At 50.5% G+C, this 18,014-nt stretch overlaps 1 protein-coding gene across 6 annotated transcripts in view; it reads left to right on the top strand.

The window, feature by feature from the left end:
* Positions 1–18,014, top strand: part of STRIP2 (striatin interacting protein 2) — a 159,177-nt gene that overhangs the window by 53,909 nt on the left and 87,254 nt on the right. For 3 of the 6 annotated variants that reach the window (XM_030580645.1, XM_030580735.1, XM_030580817.1), the window contains 3 exons: positions 4,303–4,407; positions 5,164–5,368; positions 7,367–9,496. In XM_030580645.1, the coding sequence (XP_030436505.1) occupies positions 4,303–4,407; positions 5,164–5,368; positions 7,367–7,617 (561 nt within the window). In that variant the 3' untranslated portion in view covers positions 7,618–9,496. Of the gene's footprint in view, positions 1–4,302; positions 4,408–5,163; positions 5,369–6,054; positions 6,181–7,366; positions 9,497–18,014 lie in introns of those variants that run through there. The other 3 variants (XR_004002694.1, XM_030580983.1, XR_004002713.1) reach the window with 2 other exon arrangements.

Below are 18,014 nucleotides of genomic sequence, written 5' to 3'. Positions count from 1 at the left end.
TCCTGGCCGAAGTCTCACCTGCTGCTGGCCCCCTGTGTCCCTCCCAGAGCCCTTTGCCTTGGGGTTCGGCCCACTGCAGTTCCTCCCACTCTCTGGGTCTCCCCTCTCGGGGGAACCCCCAACCCTCTAAACTCACCTGGCCTCAGTGGCTACTGCCAGTCACTTTCTACACACCGTTCTCTGGGGCAAACTGCAATCTGTAATGGCCACTCATCGCTGGCAAGGGGGTCGGACCAGCTGCCTCTGCCTATTTCCAGGCTGCATCTCTTCAGCCCCAGGACCTTTTGTAGGCCTTTACCAAGGCCTTAGCCTGGGGAGCTGACAGCCTGGAGCTCCCCAGCCAGGGCGAGTACAAGGATGTTTCCCACCCTAGGCAAAACTTCCACCTTGCCCCCCTGCCCCAGCCCTTGTGGCAGCTCTCCGCCCCTCCCTCCGCCATAAGGCGCCCCCCTGTGGAAGCTCCCCTCCCTGCTCATCCTGTGACCCCCTCCCCCCCACAGCAGCTCCCTGCCCCAGCTCACCTCTGCTCTGCCTCCTCCCTGAGCACGCCATCGCTGCTCCCCTACTCTTGCTTCCCAGGCTTGCAGCGCCAATCAGCTGATTGGCGCCGCAAGCCTGGGAGGGAGAGAAGCAGAGCGGGGCGGCGTGCTCAGGGGAGGAGGCAGAGCAGAGGTGAGCTGGGGCGGGGAGTCCCTTGCATGCCACCCCTCCCCCTTACTTGCTGCAGGCAGCCCTCCCCGTGCCCCCCTGCCCCACGTCCCTCCGACTAAATGCCGATGATGACCAGGGCGGCCCAAAATCTGGCCGCCGAAGGACCCGAAATGCCGCCCCCTAAATCATAGAATATCAGGATTGGAAGGGACCTCAGGAGGTCATTAGTCCAACCCCCTGCTCAAAGCAGGACCAATCCCCAGATTTTTACCCCAGTTCCCCAAATGGTCCCCTCAAGGATTGAATTCGCAACCCTGGGTTTAACAGGCCAATGCTAGCGCCCCAGTCGCCTAATGGGTTGCACTGGCCCTGTCCCCAGCCCGCCTTGCCCTTTTCCCCAGCACTGCCTGCATCAGGTTCCCTCAGTTTCCGGCAGCTAGGCTCTTCTCCCTCCAGGGCTAGAGTCAGACTTCAGCTTCTGGCCCCCAGCCTTCTTATCAGGGCCAGCTGGGCCCTAATTCAGCTGGCCACAGCTGTGGCTACTTCCCCGATCGGCCTAGCTTGGCTGTTTTAACCCCTGTTCTCCAGGAGTGAGGCAGCTGCCCCGCTACAGGCATGTTATGTTTTAATGAGTGAAATAAAATTGCCTCCCCACCCAACCCCTCCCTCCAAAAAACCAACCATGTGTTGATTTTTCAGTCGTTCTCAGACTTTTGTACTGGTGACCCCTTTCACACAGCGAGCCTCTGAGTACGACCCCCGACCCCCCCCCCCCACATAAATTAAAAACACAGTTTTTGATATTAAACAGTATTATAAAAGCTGGAAGTGAAGGAGGATCTGGGGTGGAGGCTGACAGCTTGCGACCCCCACATTAGTAACCTTGCAACCCCTTGAGGGGTCACAAGCCCCAGGTGAGCTCACCTTATTTAACAGGGCTGAAACATGCTCTAATGGTCCTTGTAAAAGGGAGAAGGGAGAGGAGAAGTATGTGAAATGTATTGCTTCAACTAGAATTTTCTGCATCTAATGAAAAGGTGTTATACTTCATGGATGCCTTGGTTTGAACTTTGTGAATGTTATGATTACATATTTCTTAGCTGACATAGCAGTTGATTGTACCCTGTGGGAATGAAAATATCCCTCGTGCGGGTTGAATACAAAGAAATATATGAAGTGTTTACATTCTGCTTCCATGGAAAATGTATATAGAAAGAGTAAATCACTCAGATTTTTAAAAATTTTTTGCTGCTTTTTCGGGGGCAAGCCAAAACAAAGCGGGGGAGGGGAGGAAGGTTAATGAAAAGGATTAGGATAAAACATCAGCACCTTTGGGTCAGTCAGGGTCCCTCTCCCCCCTTCTCAGGCGGAGTGGCATGTACTTTGTTGTCAGATGGGAGGCAGGGTTCCCCAGGGAGCCGGTAAAGGGAAGAGAGAAGTGCGATCTCGCCTGGTTGCACTGTCGTCAGACAGGGAACACGAGACTCGTTTTTTAGGTCTCTTGTGAAAACGCTGTGAGAAAAGAGCAGAGCCTGGGTCTTGCTTAATCTTTCCTCATTAGAGGAGTTGAAGAGCGTGTGAGCCAGTGTAATTCCAGGGGATGTGCTTGTTGCCTGTTGGATAATTGCTCCTTCATAACGGAGGTGTGAAGACTTAGAGTAATTAAGCTTTACAGTTAAAGTAAGGAAGATTGCAAAAAGAATTCCAGCCCACCATTCTGTTACTGCTAGTAACCAAAAACAACAACAGCAAAACCAAAACTACTTCAGTTAAAAAAAAAAAAAAAGCTTTGTGTGCATGAAAGCGTTCTGGCTGGAGGAACACAGCCGGCTGCAGATTGCAGGTCAGAACTGTACGTTGGCATGAGGAATACTTTACAGCCAGGCAGGTCTCCTGTCTGGGCTAAAATCTGCATGCCATTTCATTGATGTTTAGTGGTACATTGCCTTTCTAGTCTAGTCTGCACTGGAAAAGGTTTGCTGCTATAGCTGTGCGGTTAGACCCTCCTTGTGTGGACACAGCTTCTACCACTGAAAATATGCTTGTACTGATCTAACTTATACCAGTTGCCTGACCAAAATAAGCTATGCTGGCAAAATCACTTCTTTATTGGCATAACTGTCTAAACTAGGGCTATTTCTGATTATAAAAATGTTGTTTAAAAAGAACCCACACTTCGTACAGGTGTTATTATACCGACAAAAGTTTCTAGTGTAGACCTGGTCTTAAAGGTGTCGTTTCTTACAAAAGCCTCTTCGTTGTCTCCCAACCTCCTGTCACAGCTCAGAGCTCTTCCTCTGAGTGGGCCTAGTATTTGTGTCATGTGGCAAGTTTGTTTCTTATGGGTTCCTAGGTATTTCCTGCAGTCCTAGCTCACTAGACAAACGTAAATGGCTTCTAAATCTGCCAGTACTAGTGTCTGCCCTTATTCCCAAGTCGATTATTGTGTACCAACAGAGAGCTCAAGGGTGTACAAATAGAAGGACATGGTCCCTGCCATGAGTCGCTTACCACCCTAATTGGACACCGACTTCACAGATCAGAGACAAATTAACATCCTCAACTTGGGGGGTCATTTTAGTCTGTTTTTATTTTTTAAATTGATGTTTATTACCCCCCCCCAAAAATTGATGATAAAGTCTGAGGGACTGGATCTGGTTTGAAATACCAGGGTTAACTGCATGGGCCTTTCAGACAAGATCATAAAATCCCAGGTTCTGTTTTCTCTGCGTGAAAACCTTTTAAAAGCTAGAGGGCCTTTGTGTACGTGTAGAAATTTGTTCTTTCATCCTCGGCCATGATGTCCATTTTCTCTGTCAAGCAGCACCCTCTGCAGGATTAGTTGCTGCCCTTCACTCCAGAAGTGGCTGCATTTCAGTTCTGCTACATTGGAAGTATTGCTGGGGCTCATCTGGGATGAAAGGTACCGTAGAAATATGATGATCTTCTAGTCCAATGTGCGCTTGTTTTATATCTGCTCCTCCTGGAGGAGAAACAGACATGATCTACGCAAATAAGAGCTGGTGGGTGATTATCTGATATACTGGTTCTGTATAATATATGAATAGAATTTTAAAAAATGCCAGTTGGATCTCTGCAGTATAAAAGCTTTGTCCTCCTTTGACCCAGATTATTGTTTGTCATCTGTCATTGTGTAATTTCATTTTCTTTATCTGCAAAATGTCCCCAACGCTGGTGGTGGGTTGTAAATTCGTAAATAAAATCTAAAAAACACAGTTCTGTAAATAAATGGTGATTATTAGGCTATTATTCTGTCTCTGTATGTAAACAATGAATGCAAATATGCTGCAGCAGGTAGTTCCCTGGATAACACAAGCGGATGACTGCACTTCCATCTTACCCCTTTCTCTTAACATATGCACAGATTAAATCCCCAGTGTCAGCAGTGGGCTTTTCAGAATGGCTTTTCCCGGTGTCTGTCAGCTTGTCAGCAGAGTGATCAGCCAGCCAGATGAGGGTGTTATGGTGTTCAATGTCCTTGTCTTTTATATGGAATGAGAACTGTGCAGTTGCCACTGTCAAGACATTCGTAAAATAACTTTGCCCAAAGAGATTTCTGGGGAGGTGCCACTTTAGTGCTGCAGGCAGTAGCACTGAACTGGCCCTTTTCCCTCCTGTGTCTGTCTGCAGGAAGCTGGGGACAACAACCAGTTCTGCTGGAGGAACCTGTTCTCCTGTATTAATCTGCTGAGGCTGCTCAACAAGCTGACCAAGTGGAAACATTCTAGGACAATGGTGAGCTGGGGTCTGGGGGTGTTGCCCTTTGTTGCAGAGATCCTGCAGGTCATTTAACGGTGTTGTGATGTGAGCGAGTGTTGTGTGCTACATCTACCCATCCTTCATGCAGCAAGGGACAGCCTTCTGTGTCCAAGAGCTTGCTGTCAGATGAGGGTGATGAAGCTAATGTCTCTCCCTGGATCGTGCCCTGGGGAAGAAAACATTTACACTAATTAGAATGTGAGATGTTGACACAAGAAGAAACTGGGAGATCTGCCTAGAATGTTACTAGGGTGACCAGATGTCCCGATTTTATAGGGACAGTCCCAATTTTTGGGTCTTTTTCTTATATAGGCTCCTATTACCCCCACCCCCATCCCGATTTTTCACATTTGCTGTCTGGTCACCCTAAATATTACGTCCGGCTCCATTTGGGAAGGAAGGCCAGGGAAGAGCCAACATGCAGCTGGAGCAGGAAGTTGGCAGCAGAAAGAGGCTGCAAGGGAAATAGTCCGTAGTCACTCCCTGGGAGACGTGGTTGGGGTGTTGGTTCCTATTAAAGTTATATCAATCTAGGAGTCAGTTCCCTTACAGAAACCCTCCTCTGCAAAAGGATAGTTAGAAATGTTTATTCCCCACCCTCCGCAACGTACCTGTTCTGCCTCACGTCGCTATTCGGTTTTTCTGTGTTTTGTACCACGTTTGCCACCAGGGTGTCAGAGCAGCTAAGAACTCGAGAATGTGCTGACAACCTTTGTGTTGGTGATTTGGTAGATGCTGGTGGTTTTTAAATCCGCCCCGATCCTGAAACGTGCTCTGAAAGTGAAGCAGGCCATGATGCAGCTGTATGTGCTGAAGCTCTTGAAGATCCAGACCAAGTACCTTGGGCGCCAGTGGAGAAAGAGCAACATGAAAACGATGTCTGCCATTTACCAGAAAGTGCGTCACCGCATGAACGATGACTGGGCTTATGGCAATGGTGAGTATTGCTGGAGAGAGCACCGTCTCTGGGTTCTTGGTTGATGCTACTGCACATTTAGTTTGACCTGCAGATCCATCAGGACCCTACAAACTTGGTCTGGCTGAGGGCTTACCTGGCAGTTGTTCAGAAGCCTTAAGGCCAATCAGAAAGCACAGATTGCATCCATCCTCCCATCACGTGTCAACTCAGAGCATTATCAGCTGGGATCTGCAGGACCTAAGTTTCAGCCTCCATTTGCACCAGCGGGTGCAAGGTTGTCTGCAGTTGAGGTCATTTTGTACATCAAGTAACTGGCTGAGCCTGTAATCGCATCAAGTCTGCAGGTGTAAACATGGCCTCTCTCGCACCATGGTTTACTCTGACATAAGAATCTAATGGAAAATGGCATTTTGCCTGAATCCCCAAAGCCCACCAGGAAAGGAGATTTAAGCAACAACATAATGTGATACTTAACATGGCTCAGTACTCAGGAGGCATCACATCTTGATCTGGACAGACTGTCAGACTGTTTTTGTAAATGTCCAGGCTTTCAGAGACAAGCTCTGGACTTGTTTTCCCCTGGGAGGGTTTATTTTTATCCTATGTATGCCTGGGTTGCCACTGAGCTCACTAAATCAAACCTTTCCCCCCTTAAACTAGTGAATTCACTGTATCTTTCTAATGTGAGTTACTGTTTCATCTAGAAATGAATTCCAGAGGGACTGAATGACACTACTGAATGATATTACATGGCTGAAATATGATTATTGCATCCAGCCAGTAATTCCCCAATGCCTATACTTGCTTCCCATTACCAGCCCTGATTTTCAGTAAGTTATAAATTTGCCATATTTTCCATGCTTCGTCTCTGCCTCGGGCCGAAGGTTTTCTTTGGCAATTTTCAGCAAAAATGGTGGGATCCTGTGGGAAAATACGTGCTCGTGTAATTAAAAGTGTATCCTAATGCATACAGATGGGAAGAATTACAGTTGTACAGATAATCTTAATTCTGGTATTGCCTAATTTTTTAATGTTTTGCAACTGTAGCATTATGTTAACATAGGAGATTTGTGTATGAAATATATATACATACACCTCTACCCCGATGTAACGTGACCCTATATAACACGGGTTCGCATACAACGCGGTAAAGCTCCGAGACACTGCTCTGAGCAGCATGTTAAGGGGGCGGGGCCGAGGCCGAGGGGTTGGATAAGGGGCAGAGGGTCTTGGGAGCAATCAGGAGCTCCCCTCGCAGAGTTAGGGAGCAATTTTGGGGGCCCTGCAGTCCCAGAGTGGCCCAAGAGATTAGCGGCGGGCTGGGAGCAGCCTGCTCCACTTCCCTCACCCCGGCCCAAGCTGTGTTGCTCGGGGGAAGGGGCTTGGGAAAAGGGATCCCCCCCCGCACTCACCGGCAGTGGTGGAAGTGAAGCAGCCTGGCCCCAGCCTGCTCCATTCCGCCAGCTCCCAGTCGCATCGCTCCACTTCCCGTCGCAGGTGAGTACGGGACCTTCCCCCAACCTCCCCGCACTCACTGGTGGCGGGAAGTGGAGCACTGCAGCTGGGAGGTGGCGGAGTGGAGCGGGCCGGGGCCACGTTGCTCCACTTCCCGCTGATGCCAGTGGATAGGGGGTCGGAGCAGTCAGTGGACAGGGAGCAGGGGGGCTGGGTAGGGGGTGGGGTCCTGGGGGTGATTAGGGACTGGGGTCTCTGGAGGGGTAAGTCAGGGAACAAGGAACGGTGGGGCCAAAGCAAGTTTGATATCACGTGGTCTCACCTATAACGCGGTGAGAATTTTTTGTCTCCCGAGGACGGCGTTGTGTCGGGGTAGAGGTGTAGCATGAACTGGTTTGGAATAAGCTCTTGCAACAACTGTTGTGAATCTGACCCTCATGGGCATATGACTGGGTGATGAGGTCACAATCCTTTACTTCTGTTAAAACCTCATCCCATGTCAGAAAGAATGAATGATTTTCTCATGCTCTTGTGGTGGCTGGTGTTTCTCATCAAATGCAGATATTGATGCCAGACCATGGGATTTCCAAGCTGAAGAATGCACGCTAAGAGCCAACATTGAAGCCTTTAATAGCCGGAGATATGATAAATCCCAGGACTCGGAGTTTGCACCGGTGGACAATTGCTTGCAGAGTGTGCTGGGGCAACCGCTGGAGCTCCCTGAAGATTTCCATTACTCCTATGAACTCTGGCTAGAAAGAGAGGTGTTTTCTCAGCCAATCCGCTGGGAAGAGTTGCTACATTATCAGTGACAATGACAGGATTACCTGAACCAAATACCATCTCAGCAAGGCTCTGAGGTGCTACTTCCTGGGGAAAGAAGAGGTCTCTCTCTGACTAGGGGTTCTGAAGTCTGGCAAAACATCCCCCTTACAAGAATTGACTTTTTATAACTATTCAGACACCCTGAAGTGTGGTGTCCCCCTCTTTTTAGAGACCTTCCCTTTCCTCCAATCTTTTAGAGACCATCTAATGTAAACGGACCTGCACGTAGAGGTTGAGGGCCAAATTCAGATGTTACACTGGTGACAATCTAGAGAAACTCGACTGACATCAGTGGAGTTTACTCCAGGTTTACACCAATATAATGGAAATCAGAATCTGGTTCTGAGTATCTTATCTTCTTTCTTAGTGTTGTTCATGTATGATAAGCTTGCTACGTTTCTGTGCTGTGAAAGGTCTTCGCCTTGCCTGACTGCCCTGCCCTGTGCCAGGTACACAGAACACGTTTCACTTATTCAACTTGGAACGTCGCCTGAGAGATGATTAGATGTCCCGTATTTGACCATCTCAGCAGAGGCTACAGACTGAATAAGCCAATGGAAACTGAACTACCAGTGCTGCTGCTTGCGTTGTGTAACCTAGGACTTTGGTTTCCAGAGCTGGCAGTTCTGCATCTTTCATTACACCTGTGAATCCAGCACTTTCCTCCCTCACTACATTCATTTAACTTTGTATTGAACAGTGAGGTGTCTATGATGTACAAGCCTAGCCAGAAAGGAGTTAGACGGGCTGCAATCTGCTCTACTTAATATTTCGATGAGCCTGGACTTGTTTGACTAGATGTTACCAACCTAAACTGCTAAAGGTGCCGTGTAAGAGATTCTCTTTCTCGTCTGTTGTAGGTGCCCAGTTAATTTACAATGATTTTTTTTCTCCTTCCAGAACCATGCAGAGAAGAGAGGGCAGCGGGGCCATTTTTATGAAGTGCAATTACTGTAACCTGTTAGATTTCTGCTTAGGTCTTTCCGTTGCTCTGTAATATGTCTAGCCCTGTAAGTGACAGTAAAGGCAGTGTCTTGCTGAAAGGGACCCTTCTGACTTTGAGACACAGGAATTTGTTTGGTGTTGGGAAGCTATTCTTTGTGCTCTGTCCTAAAACGGGGTGTGTGTGTGTGTGTGGGCAGGGGAATAGCATGTCTGTGCTGAGGGAAGAGAATAGTGAACTGTATAGCCTATAGCTTTGTGGTGGTGTGTGAGAATTTAGGTGTGAGACTTCTACAACTTGGAAAGTTTAGGGCTTAGTATAATGTTCAGGTATAGGCTACCTTCGCATGGGTATAACAACTGAGAGTTGCTTACGTGTCAGAATAAAATCATTTGTCCAGTATATTAAAGTCAGTGGCTAACCCACTGAAAGAGATTTGGCTCTTGGCATGGTGTATGCACTGTAAATACCCATGACAGTCAGTAGGAGACCTTGCGAGAGAGAGAGAGAGACATAAAAGCAGGATGGGTTTTTTGAAAGCAGCATTGAAGGTACAGTGCCTACATGCTGTGAGTTTTCCCATCAGCGCTGGACAGCCAAGGCCTTAGAACAATCTTGGGGTTTACCTTTTTTGTTTGTTCTTCCTGAACACAGAAATTCAGCTTTTGTAGAAGCAGCACGTGTTAGTATATTGCAGGCAAAATGTCATCATTTAGACTGTAGTTGTGCTAGCCGCATCTCAAGGGCACATGTGATAAGGCCACAAGTATTTGTTATGCCAGCATCGGTGTTCATTACAACAGAACGAGGCTGAGAACAGTTCTTAATGTGGTTTGCATGATAAGGCATTTTTCAAAGAAATGGCAGTAGTAAATCTGTTCACTTCTTAAACACGTGTGAAAAATAAAGCAGAGTGACTTCTCCGGTGTGCGCATTTCCTCAAATTAAGGTGCCGGAAGAAAAGTTGCTAATGTTCTTTGTAAAAGTTCCAGGCTTGTTCAGTCTTTCCCTCAGCTGCCTGAACTCTGAGCTCTCTGCTTCAGATCCCCCAATGCTGCACAGGCCTTATGCTACACCATGAGATGGTGGATGTTTTATTCTGATGTGTCTATGGAGACCAAAACAAACAAAGGAGCTGAAAAACAATAGAATTATTTAATGTAGGTGGCCGTCCAGTGTCTGTGCCTTGAAAATAAGAATTCTCCCAACATTAAATAATAAGATGGTGGCATATTGTTAACTGGAAATTTGCTATGGATCCAGTGGCCAGGATGCTAGCCTGAGCCTCTGGTTCAATCTGGGTCTGCCTGGACTTCCCGTGTAACCTTGACCTTTCTCTGTTCTTCAGTTACTAATTTGTAAAAAAAAAAAAAAAGTGGGATAATGGTATTTCTTCTTTGAGTGGTTGTTCATGTCCATTCAAAGTAGGTGTGTGCGCGCCGCGTGCACGTCAGCCAGAAGATTTTTCCCCTAGCAGCGTCTGTAGGGTCAGCCCTGGCGTCCCCTGGAGTGGCGCCGCTGCGGCACCCTATAAAGGGGCCCGCTGACCCTCCACCCCCTCTGTTCCTTCTTACCGCCGGTGACGGCTAGCTGGAACTTTGCTTGCTGATAGCAAGTTTAGCAGTGTCCCATCCTCGTGTATATAGTCCATGTATATAGTTAGTCTATCTAGATCAGTTGTACATAGTTCTTAGCTGTTGGGGGGTTCCCCCGCACCTTCTCATTGCCCCGCCAGGGCATGCCCAGGTCTCCCAGGTTTAAACTCTGCAAGGACTGCGGAAAGTTCATGCTGAAGAGTGACCCGCACTCTGCTTGTCTGCGGTGCCTCGGGGAGAGCCACCAAAAGGACCGGTGCACTATTTGCAGGGGCTTCCGTCCCAGAACTCTTAAAGACAGAGCACAAAGTTCTTCTGATGGCGGCTGCCTTGCGGCTACCTTCGCACCTGGAGCTGGCCAACGCAGGGCCGAGCACGTCATCATCGGTGTGGAGCACCCCGGCACCAGCATCAGGACTTAGGGCCCAGCCCAAATCCTCCAAAACCCGGCACCGGAAGGAGTCGGGTCATAAGAAGTCGGCCTCAGTGTGGCACCGCTCACCCTCCCCAATGCCTGCTAAGAAGAAGAGACCGGTGAGGAAGCGATCACCCTGCCAGGACCTCCACACGCCATCCGCCGGTACAAGTGGACAGGCTGGGCTACAGCCCCCGGCTGCTCTGTCGACTCCCACACCGGAGAGAGGGTGGTCGAGTCTGGAGCGACCAACATCCCTGGACCTTAGCGGAGACGTGCGTCCCCCCTCGACACCGGAGGCATTCAAGGTGGCCTCACACTTGCTGAAACTCCTGGTATCGGCCTCCCCACATCGTGGCAGGGAGTTGCCGACCGTAGCCCGTCCCCCAGTACAGTCAAGGGGCAAGCCGGCCATGATGTCACCTCCCTCTCCACCCCGCGCCACCCGGGCGGCACCGGACCAAAGAGACAGCTCCCCGGCGACGATGGGTGCTGCTTCCCCCAGGTCCTCTTATTCAGAGACTTCAGACTCAGAGGCGGACTCCTGACGCTCCAGCCAATCGCAGAGCAAGAGGTCGACTTCGGGGGTGAGCCACAAGCGGTACCCACCACAGTGGCAGCAGCAATGGCAACTGCCCTCCCAGTGGCCGTTTTGGACCCCCTGGGCCTACCACCAGTTGGTGGGCCAGGCTTTTGGCCCTCGCTACAGGTCGGCCTCGGTCTCCTCGGCATCGATGGCCCCGGTGCAGTTGCCTCCTCCACCGGCACCTCGCCGGGCAGAGATGTGCCGCATCTAAGTTCAGCACCCCCTAGCCAGGCATCGGCACAGGCAACGACCACAGTGCCAGCTCAGCAGGTGCCGCCAGACACGCCAAGCTGTTCATTGGCGACCCCGATACCGGTCGCGGTGCCCTGCAACCTTGGTACCGTGTGTCGCCGGACCCTGAAGGGCTTGAAGCACCAGAGGACGGGCCGATTCAAGTGACTTCCTTCTCTTCTTCCCTGGATGAAGTGGTCACAGGCACAGCCACGGCACCAGCCCTGGAAGACACTAGGATCCTTCAGCAACTGCTCAGGCGAGTGGCTCAGAGCCTCGCAGTCCAGACTGAGAAAATTAAGGTGGATGTAAATCCGGTAGTGGACATCCTGGCTCCCTCGGGACCATCCAGGGTGGCCTTACTATTGATCAAGACCATAGAGGACACGTCTTGCACATTATGGCAAACGCCAGCCTCATTGGCCCCTACTGCCAAGAAAACAGAGAGGCGTTATTTTGTACCCTTTGAGGGGCATGAACATTTGTACACCCACCCTTCCCCAGACTTCTTGGTGGTAGACGCGGCCAACCAAAGGGAGCGTCAGGGGTTTCAAGGGTCTACGCCAAAGAACAGGGACGCCAAAAGGCTCCAACTCTTTGGTAGAAAGGTGTAGTCCATGGCAGGCCTTCAACTACGAATAGCCAACCAACAGGCTGCCGTAAGCCGATATGGTCATAACACATGTTCGGCCATGTCGAAGTTTACCGAGCTCCTTCCCCAGGATTCGAGGGCAGAGTTTTCGGCCTTGGTGGAAGAGGGAAAGCTGATCTCCCGAGCCTCCCTTCAGGCTGCCCTGGATGCAGCGGACTCGGCCTCACGCTCCATTTCAACAGGCCTGGTCATGAGGCGGGGAGCCTGGCTCCAGGTCTCAGGCCTTCCCTATGAGGTCCATCAGACTATCCAGGACCTCCCCTTCAAAGGACAGATGCTGTTTTCGGATAAAACGGACAAGCGTCTGTATAGCCTAAAGGACTCGAGGGCCACGCTTCGCTCACTGGGCCTGCATACCCCGGCAACCCAACATAGGCAGTTTAGGCAGCAAGCAGCCCCGCGCCCTTACCAGCCTCAGAATCGTCCAGAGTTTGGGCGCAGACGGGGCAGGAACAGCAGGAGGCGCCACCAACTCCACCCCTCCGGCCAGGCATCTGGCCAACCGAGACCGACATCGGGGGCCTAGGCCCCCTATTTGATGGTACAGTTGAGGACAGCCTACCGATCAGGACTCCGGATCCTTCTATCCCTACCTTTGGGTCACGTCTGTCCCCCTTCTACCATGCCTGGTCCCGAATCACATCAGACAGTTGGGTGCTTCGCACGGTAGAGAGGGGATATTCTATCCAGTTCTCCTCCCTTCCGCCCCACCAACCCCCCCTTCCCGTCCCTCTTCAGGGACCCCTCTCACGAGCAACTTCTAATTCAGGAAGTGCGGTCCCTCCTCACAGCAGGGGCGGTGGAGGAAGTTGCTCAGGAGCAGAGGCTTCTATTCCCCAATATTTTCTAATACCGAAGGCAAAAGTGGGCCTGAGACCCATCCTGGACTTGTGGCAGCTGAACAAGTTTGTGAAAAAGCTCAGATTCTGCATGGTCTCCCTGTCTTCAATCATCCCCTCCATGGATCCAGGAGATTGGTACGCCGCCCTCGACTTAAAGGACGCATATTTCCACATTGCCGTAATCCCCCGACACCGTCGATACCTCAGGTTTGTCATGGCCGACGCCCATCTGCAGTTCACAGTGCTCCCATTTGGCCTATTAGCGGCACCAAGGGTCTTCAGAAAGTGCATGGCAGTTGTGGTGGCCTTTCTGTGCAGGCGGAGTATCCAGGTATTCCCCTACTTGGACGATTGGCTTATAAAGGGCCGCACCAAGGAGCAGTTGGAAGCTCGGGTGCTTTTCATCAGGCGGACCTTCCTCAAACTCGACCTCCTCTTAAACGAGGCCAAGTCCACCCAAAGGATAGAATTTATAGGGGCGGTTCTGGACTCGACCCAGGCCAGAGCGTATCTTCCGGAGTCCAGGCTCCAATCAACGTCCAAGCTCATCCTTGGTCTGCACCACGCCCCAACTACCACGGCACGGAACTGTCTCAAACTGTTGGGCCACATAGCAGCGTGCACTTATATGGTGAGCCATGCCAGACTCCGGCTTCGCCCACTACAATCCTGGTTGGCGACGGTATACCGCCCGGCCAGAGATCCCCTGGACTCAGTGGTGACTCTTCCCCAGGTGGTGCTGAGCTCTCTACGATGGTGGCTCGACCCACAGAAGGTGTGCATGGGTGTTCCCTTCGCCATCCCTCAACTCTCCCTCTCCCTGGTGATGGATGCCTCGGATCGGGGATGGGGAGCGCACTTGGGGGATCTCAGGACACAGGGCTTGTGGTCGCAGGAGGACCTCAAGTTACATATCAACATCAGGGGGCTGAGAGCTGTACGCCTGGCTTGTCTTACCTTCCAATCCCACCTGGCTGGCAGGTGTGTCTCAGTCCTCACGGACAACACATCAGCAGTCTTCTATATCAACAGATGGGGGTGCACGCTCCTCTCCCCTGTGCAGGGAAGCCCTCGCGCTGTGGGTCTTTGCGTTCAGAATGCTACCCATCTGATGGTGTTCTACCTCCCAGGGGAACAGAACGGCCTGGCAGACGCCCTCAGCCGCTCTTTCCGGGGTCACGAGTGGTCCCTTCGTCGGGATGTAGTGCGCTCAATCTTCCGGCTCTGGGGTCGTCCCCAGTTAGACCTGTTTGATTCAAAGGAAAACAGGAAGTGTCAGCGGTTCTGCTCCCTCCAGGGCCGCAGTCCGGGGTCTCTGTCGGATGCCTTCCTTCTGTCCTGGAGCGAAGGGCTGCTCTACGCCTTTCCTCCGATTCCCTTGTTACACAGAGTAATTCTCAAGATCCACAGGGATCACACCCATGTAATCCTGATAGCACCGGCGTGGCCACGCCAACATTGGTACATGTCGCTCCTGCACATGTCCACCCAGGCGCCCCTGACGCTGCCCCTGCTGCCGGACCTGATCACACAGGACCAGGGCTGCCTCCGCCATCTGAGCTTCCAATCACTCCACTTCACAGCCTGGATGCTTCATGGTTGAACCCGGTGGAGATGCAATCCTCCCAACAGGTCAGACAAGTGCTGCTCGGTAGTAGGAAACCATTGACCAGGGCCACCTACCTAGCCAAATGGAAACACTCCTCTATCTGGTCCAGTCAGCGAGGGTAGGAGCCATTGCGGGCCCCGATTCCCGTTATCTTAGACTGTTTGCTCCACCTGAGACAGCTGGGCCTTTCCCTCTCCTCGATTCAAGTTCACTTAGCGGCCATCTCGGCTTTCCACCCGGGAGAGAGGGGGACCTTCGGTGTTCGCAAACCCACTGGTTGGTCGTTTCCTCAAGGGCATGGACAGACTGTTTCCGCATGTCCGTCAACCAGCTCCTACCTGGGACCTCAGCCTGGTCCTCTCTGCCCTCTCGGGGCCTCCCTTTGAGCCCCTGGCTTCATCCTCTCTGCTGTACCTGTCATACAAGGTCGCTTTCCTCGTAGCGATCACCTCGGCCAGGAGGGTATCAGAGCTCAGGGCGCTGACATCCGAACCCCCGTACACTGCCTTCTATAAGAACAAGGTCCAACTTAGACCTCACCCAGCTTTCCTCCCCAAGGTCGTCTCCCAATTCCACATGGGACAAGATATCTTCCTACTGATGTTTTATCCAAAGCCACACTCTTCCGGTAGGGAGTGGAGGCTGCATTCCCTGGACATCCGCAGGGCCCTAGCTTTTTAATATTGAATGGACAAAGCCATTTAGATGGTCGACCCAGCTCTTCATCGCGGTGGCAGATAGAATGAAGGGGCTCCTGGTCTCCTCCCAGTGGATCTCTTCATGGATCACGGCCTGCATACGGGAATGCTATCGTATAGCCAAAACCCCTATTCCTCCGATTACGGCCCACTCCACCAGGATGCAGGCCTCCTCTGTGGCATTCCTGGCTCAGATCCCGACTCAGGAGATTTGTAGAGCAGCCACGTGGTCCTCCATCCACACGTTCACGTCGCATGATGCCATCATGCACCAGGCTAGGGATGATGCCACCTTTGGTCGTGCAGTACTCCAGTTGGCAGTGACCTCCAACCCCACCACCTAAGGTTAGGCTTGTGAGTCACCTACTTTGAATGGACATGAACAACCACTCGAAGAAGAAAAAACGGTTACCCACATTTTAGTAACCGTTGTTCTTTTAGATGTGGTGTTCATGTCCATTCCAATACTCACCCTCCTTCCCCTCTGTCGGAGTGCTGGCAAGAAGGAACTGAGAGGGTGGAGGGTCGGCGGGCCCCTTTATAGGGAGCTGTAGCGGCGCCACTCCAGGGGGCACCAGGGCCGACCCTATAGACGCTGCTAGGGGAAAATCTTCTAGCTGGCATGCACACAAGCGTGCACGCACCTACTTTGAATAGACATGAACAACACATCTCGAAGAACAACAGTTACTAAAAGGTGGGTAACCATTTTTTCTCTACCTCCCTGGGATGTTGTGAAGATAAATAAACTGAAGATGGAAGTGCTCAGGTACCATGGTAATAAGGGCCATGTAAGTACCTCAGGTGAGTGGGAGTAGAAGTGAAATGTAAGTACTGCTACATGTCTGAAAGGGTCCTGTAGTTTGAACTTAATCCACACTCCACTGTTTCTGTGCCTTCAGCCTATAAGTACTGACTGACTTGTTTGGTAGCTCTTTTTATAGAGACAGTCTTTCCCCCAGTCAGCGGAAAGGAAAACATGCACATTAAAAGTGCCACACCTTGTCTTCAGCCTCCGACAGGAAGGCACAAACCCATAGTTGGTGCTATTTATGGTTATGGCTGGAAGGCTTCTAATCACTCAGACTTCCCTTCATTCTGACCTCCCCCCTTGTCCCCCCCCCGGGGGGTGGGGAAAGTGATTGATAAATCCTTTCCATAATTTTAAACTAACAAGCATTGCTGTGTAGCTAATTCTGATCACAAGCCTGTGGACAATCTCTCTTTGCTGGGTTACAGAGAACTCACTTCTGACTGTGGCAGGAGATGTGCTCCTGGAAGTCAGGTTTGTTGGATATGATTTTTACACGTGAGCAGGAAGGAAACATGAATTATTTGTGTATCCATTTCAGTCTCTCATTTCTGAAGTTAGCTGTTGTATCATATTTGTTTTGCAGATTGCAAGCAGCTTTCTTCTCTCAGATTTTGTTTTGAAGTATGTGTTGAGAGGAAGAGAGGAGACTTTGTTTGAAGTACCAGTTAGGCTCTCGGTGCTGTTGTACACAGCTCAACAACAACAGAAAAATGCACATAACCAGGCATAATGCAAGCTCTCTCACCCACATTAGGCATTGTGGAACGATGAATTAAGATACTTTTTAATGTGCAGTGGTGCTCTTAAAAGCCCAGGTATTAATTGTACTTGGAAGGAGATGGAGTATATTGAAAAATCTAAATTGCTGGTACCTCCTTACCTGAATATTGCTTTCAGTTTTGGTTCCTGACTCTGAGATGGTGAATGAAAGGCCCATCGCCTCCCCATTGCAGAGCTGTGCTGCCAGCCACTTGGCATCTTCTCCCAGAGTCCCAACTAGCTGTGGGACAGTTTGCTTTAATTGCTCCCAAGGGATCAAAGAACCCAGACATTGCAAAGGAACTTCTTATACTCTTTAACAGCACAGGGAGCATGTCCCTTTTAAAAGCAGCCTCTGGCACCTTTTTCTGCCACCTTTGCTCCACCTTTTCTGTTTTTGTTTTTCTGTTGGTGATTTTCCACTCTTCCCCCATGGGCTGCTGGGAAGAGGAGAGGCATTAAAAGTCAATGATTCTGCTGGTAGAAACTCCCATTGTTCTACCAGGGTGGAACTATTGCATGGCGATGGGCCTGTGTTGTTGCAGCTTCCCAGATGTAATTTGCCCTTTGAATGTTATGTTTCTGCTACACATTCTAATCAAATCCACAGTGGAGGTTACAATAATTAATGCTATTCATAAAAGCAAAGCATTCACAAACTGACACTGTATATTCCCCATGTTGTCACATTCTTTACTTAAGACTTGCCCTAAAGGATCAGTAAGGGTGACAGCTGGGGAGATTTCTCAGGGATAGTGGGAGCACCAACTGGGGCTAGCTGACAGCCAGAGCCTCTCCTTGCAGTGGCCTAGGCTTATCCTGTCAACCCGCCCCGCGGGAAGGGGCTTCTGCTCTCAGCCCCAGTTGGCTGCGGTTCCTGTTGTCAGCCCTGGAGCGGACTGACAGTGGGAGCTCCAGTGGACTGGAGCTGGATGGCAGCAGGAGCTTGCCAGCAATTTGTAATTAAAACTAATCCTGAATCATGTTTAGGGTCCTAACAAATTCATGCTCCATTTTGGTCAATTTCACAGTCGTGAGATTTTTAAAATTGTAAATTTCATGATTTCAGCTACTTAAATCTGAAATTTCAGTATTGTAATGGTAGAGATCCTGACCCAAAAAGGAGTTGTGTGGGGTGTGACTGGTTCCCCTTGGGGTGCTGCCTGAAGCTGGGGTACCACTGAGCCCCCTGGCCCACCAGCCTAGGCTCCCTTTACAATGTACTTCTGCGACCAGCCTG

Source organism: Gopherus evgoodei, chromosome 1, assembly GCF_007399415.2.
Source record: "Gopherus evgoodei ecotype Sinaloan lineage chromosome 1, rGopEvg1_v1.p, whole genome shotgun sequence".
Classification (NCBI taxonomy): Eukaryota; Metazoa; Chordata; order Testudines; family Testudinidae; genus Gopherus; species Gopherus evgoodei.
This window is presented reverse-complemented; position numbering and strand designations above follow the sequence as displayed.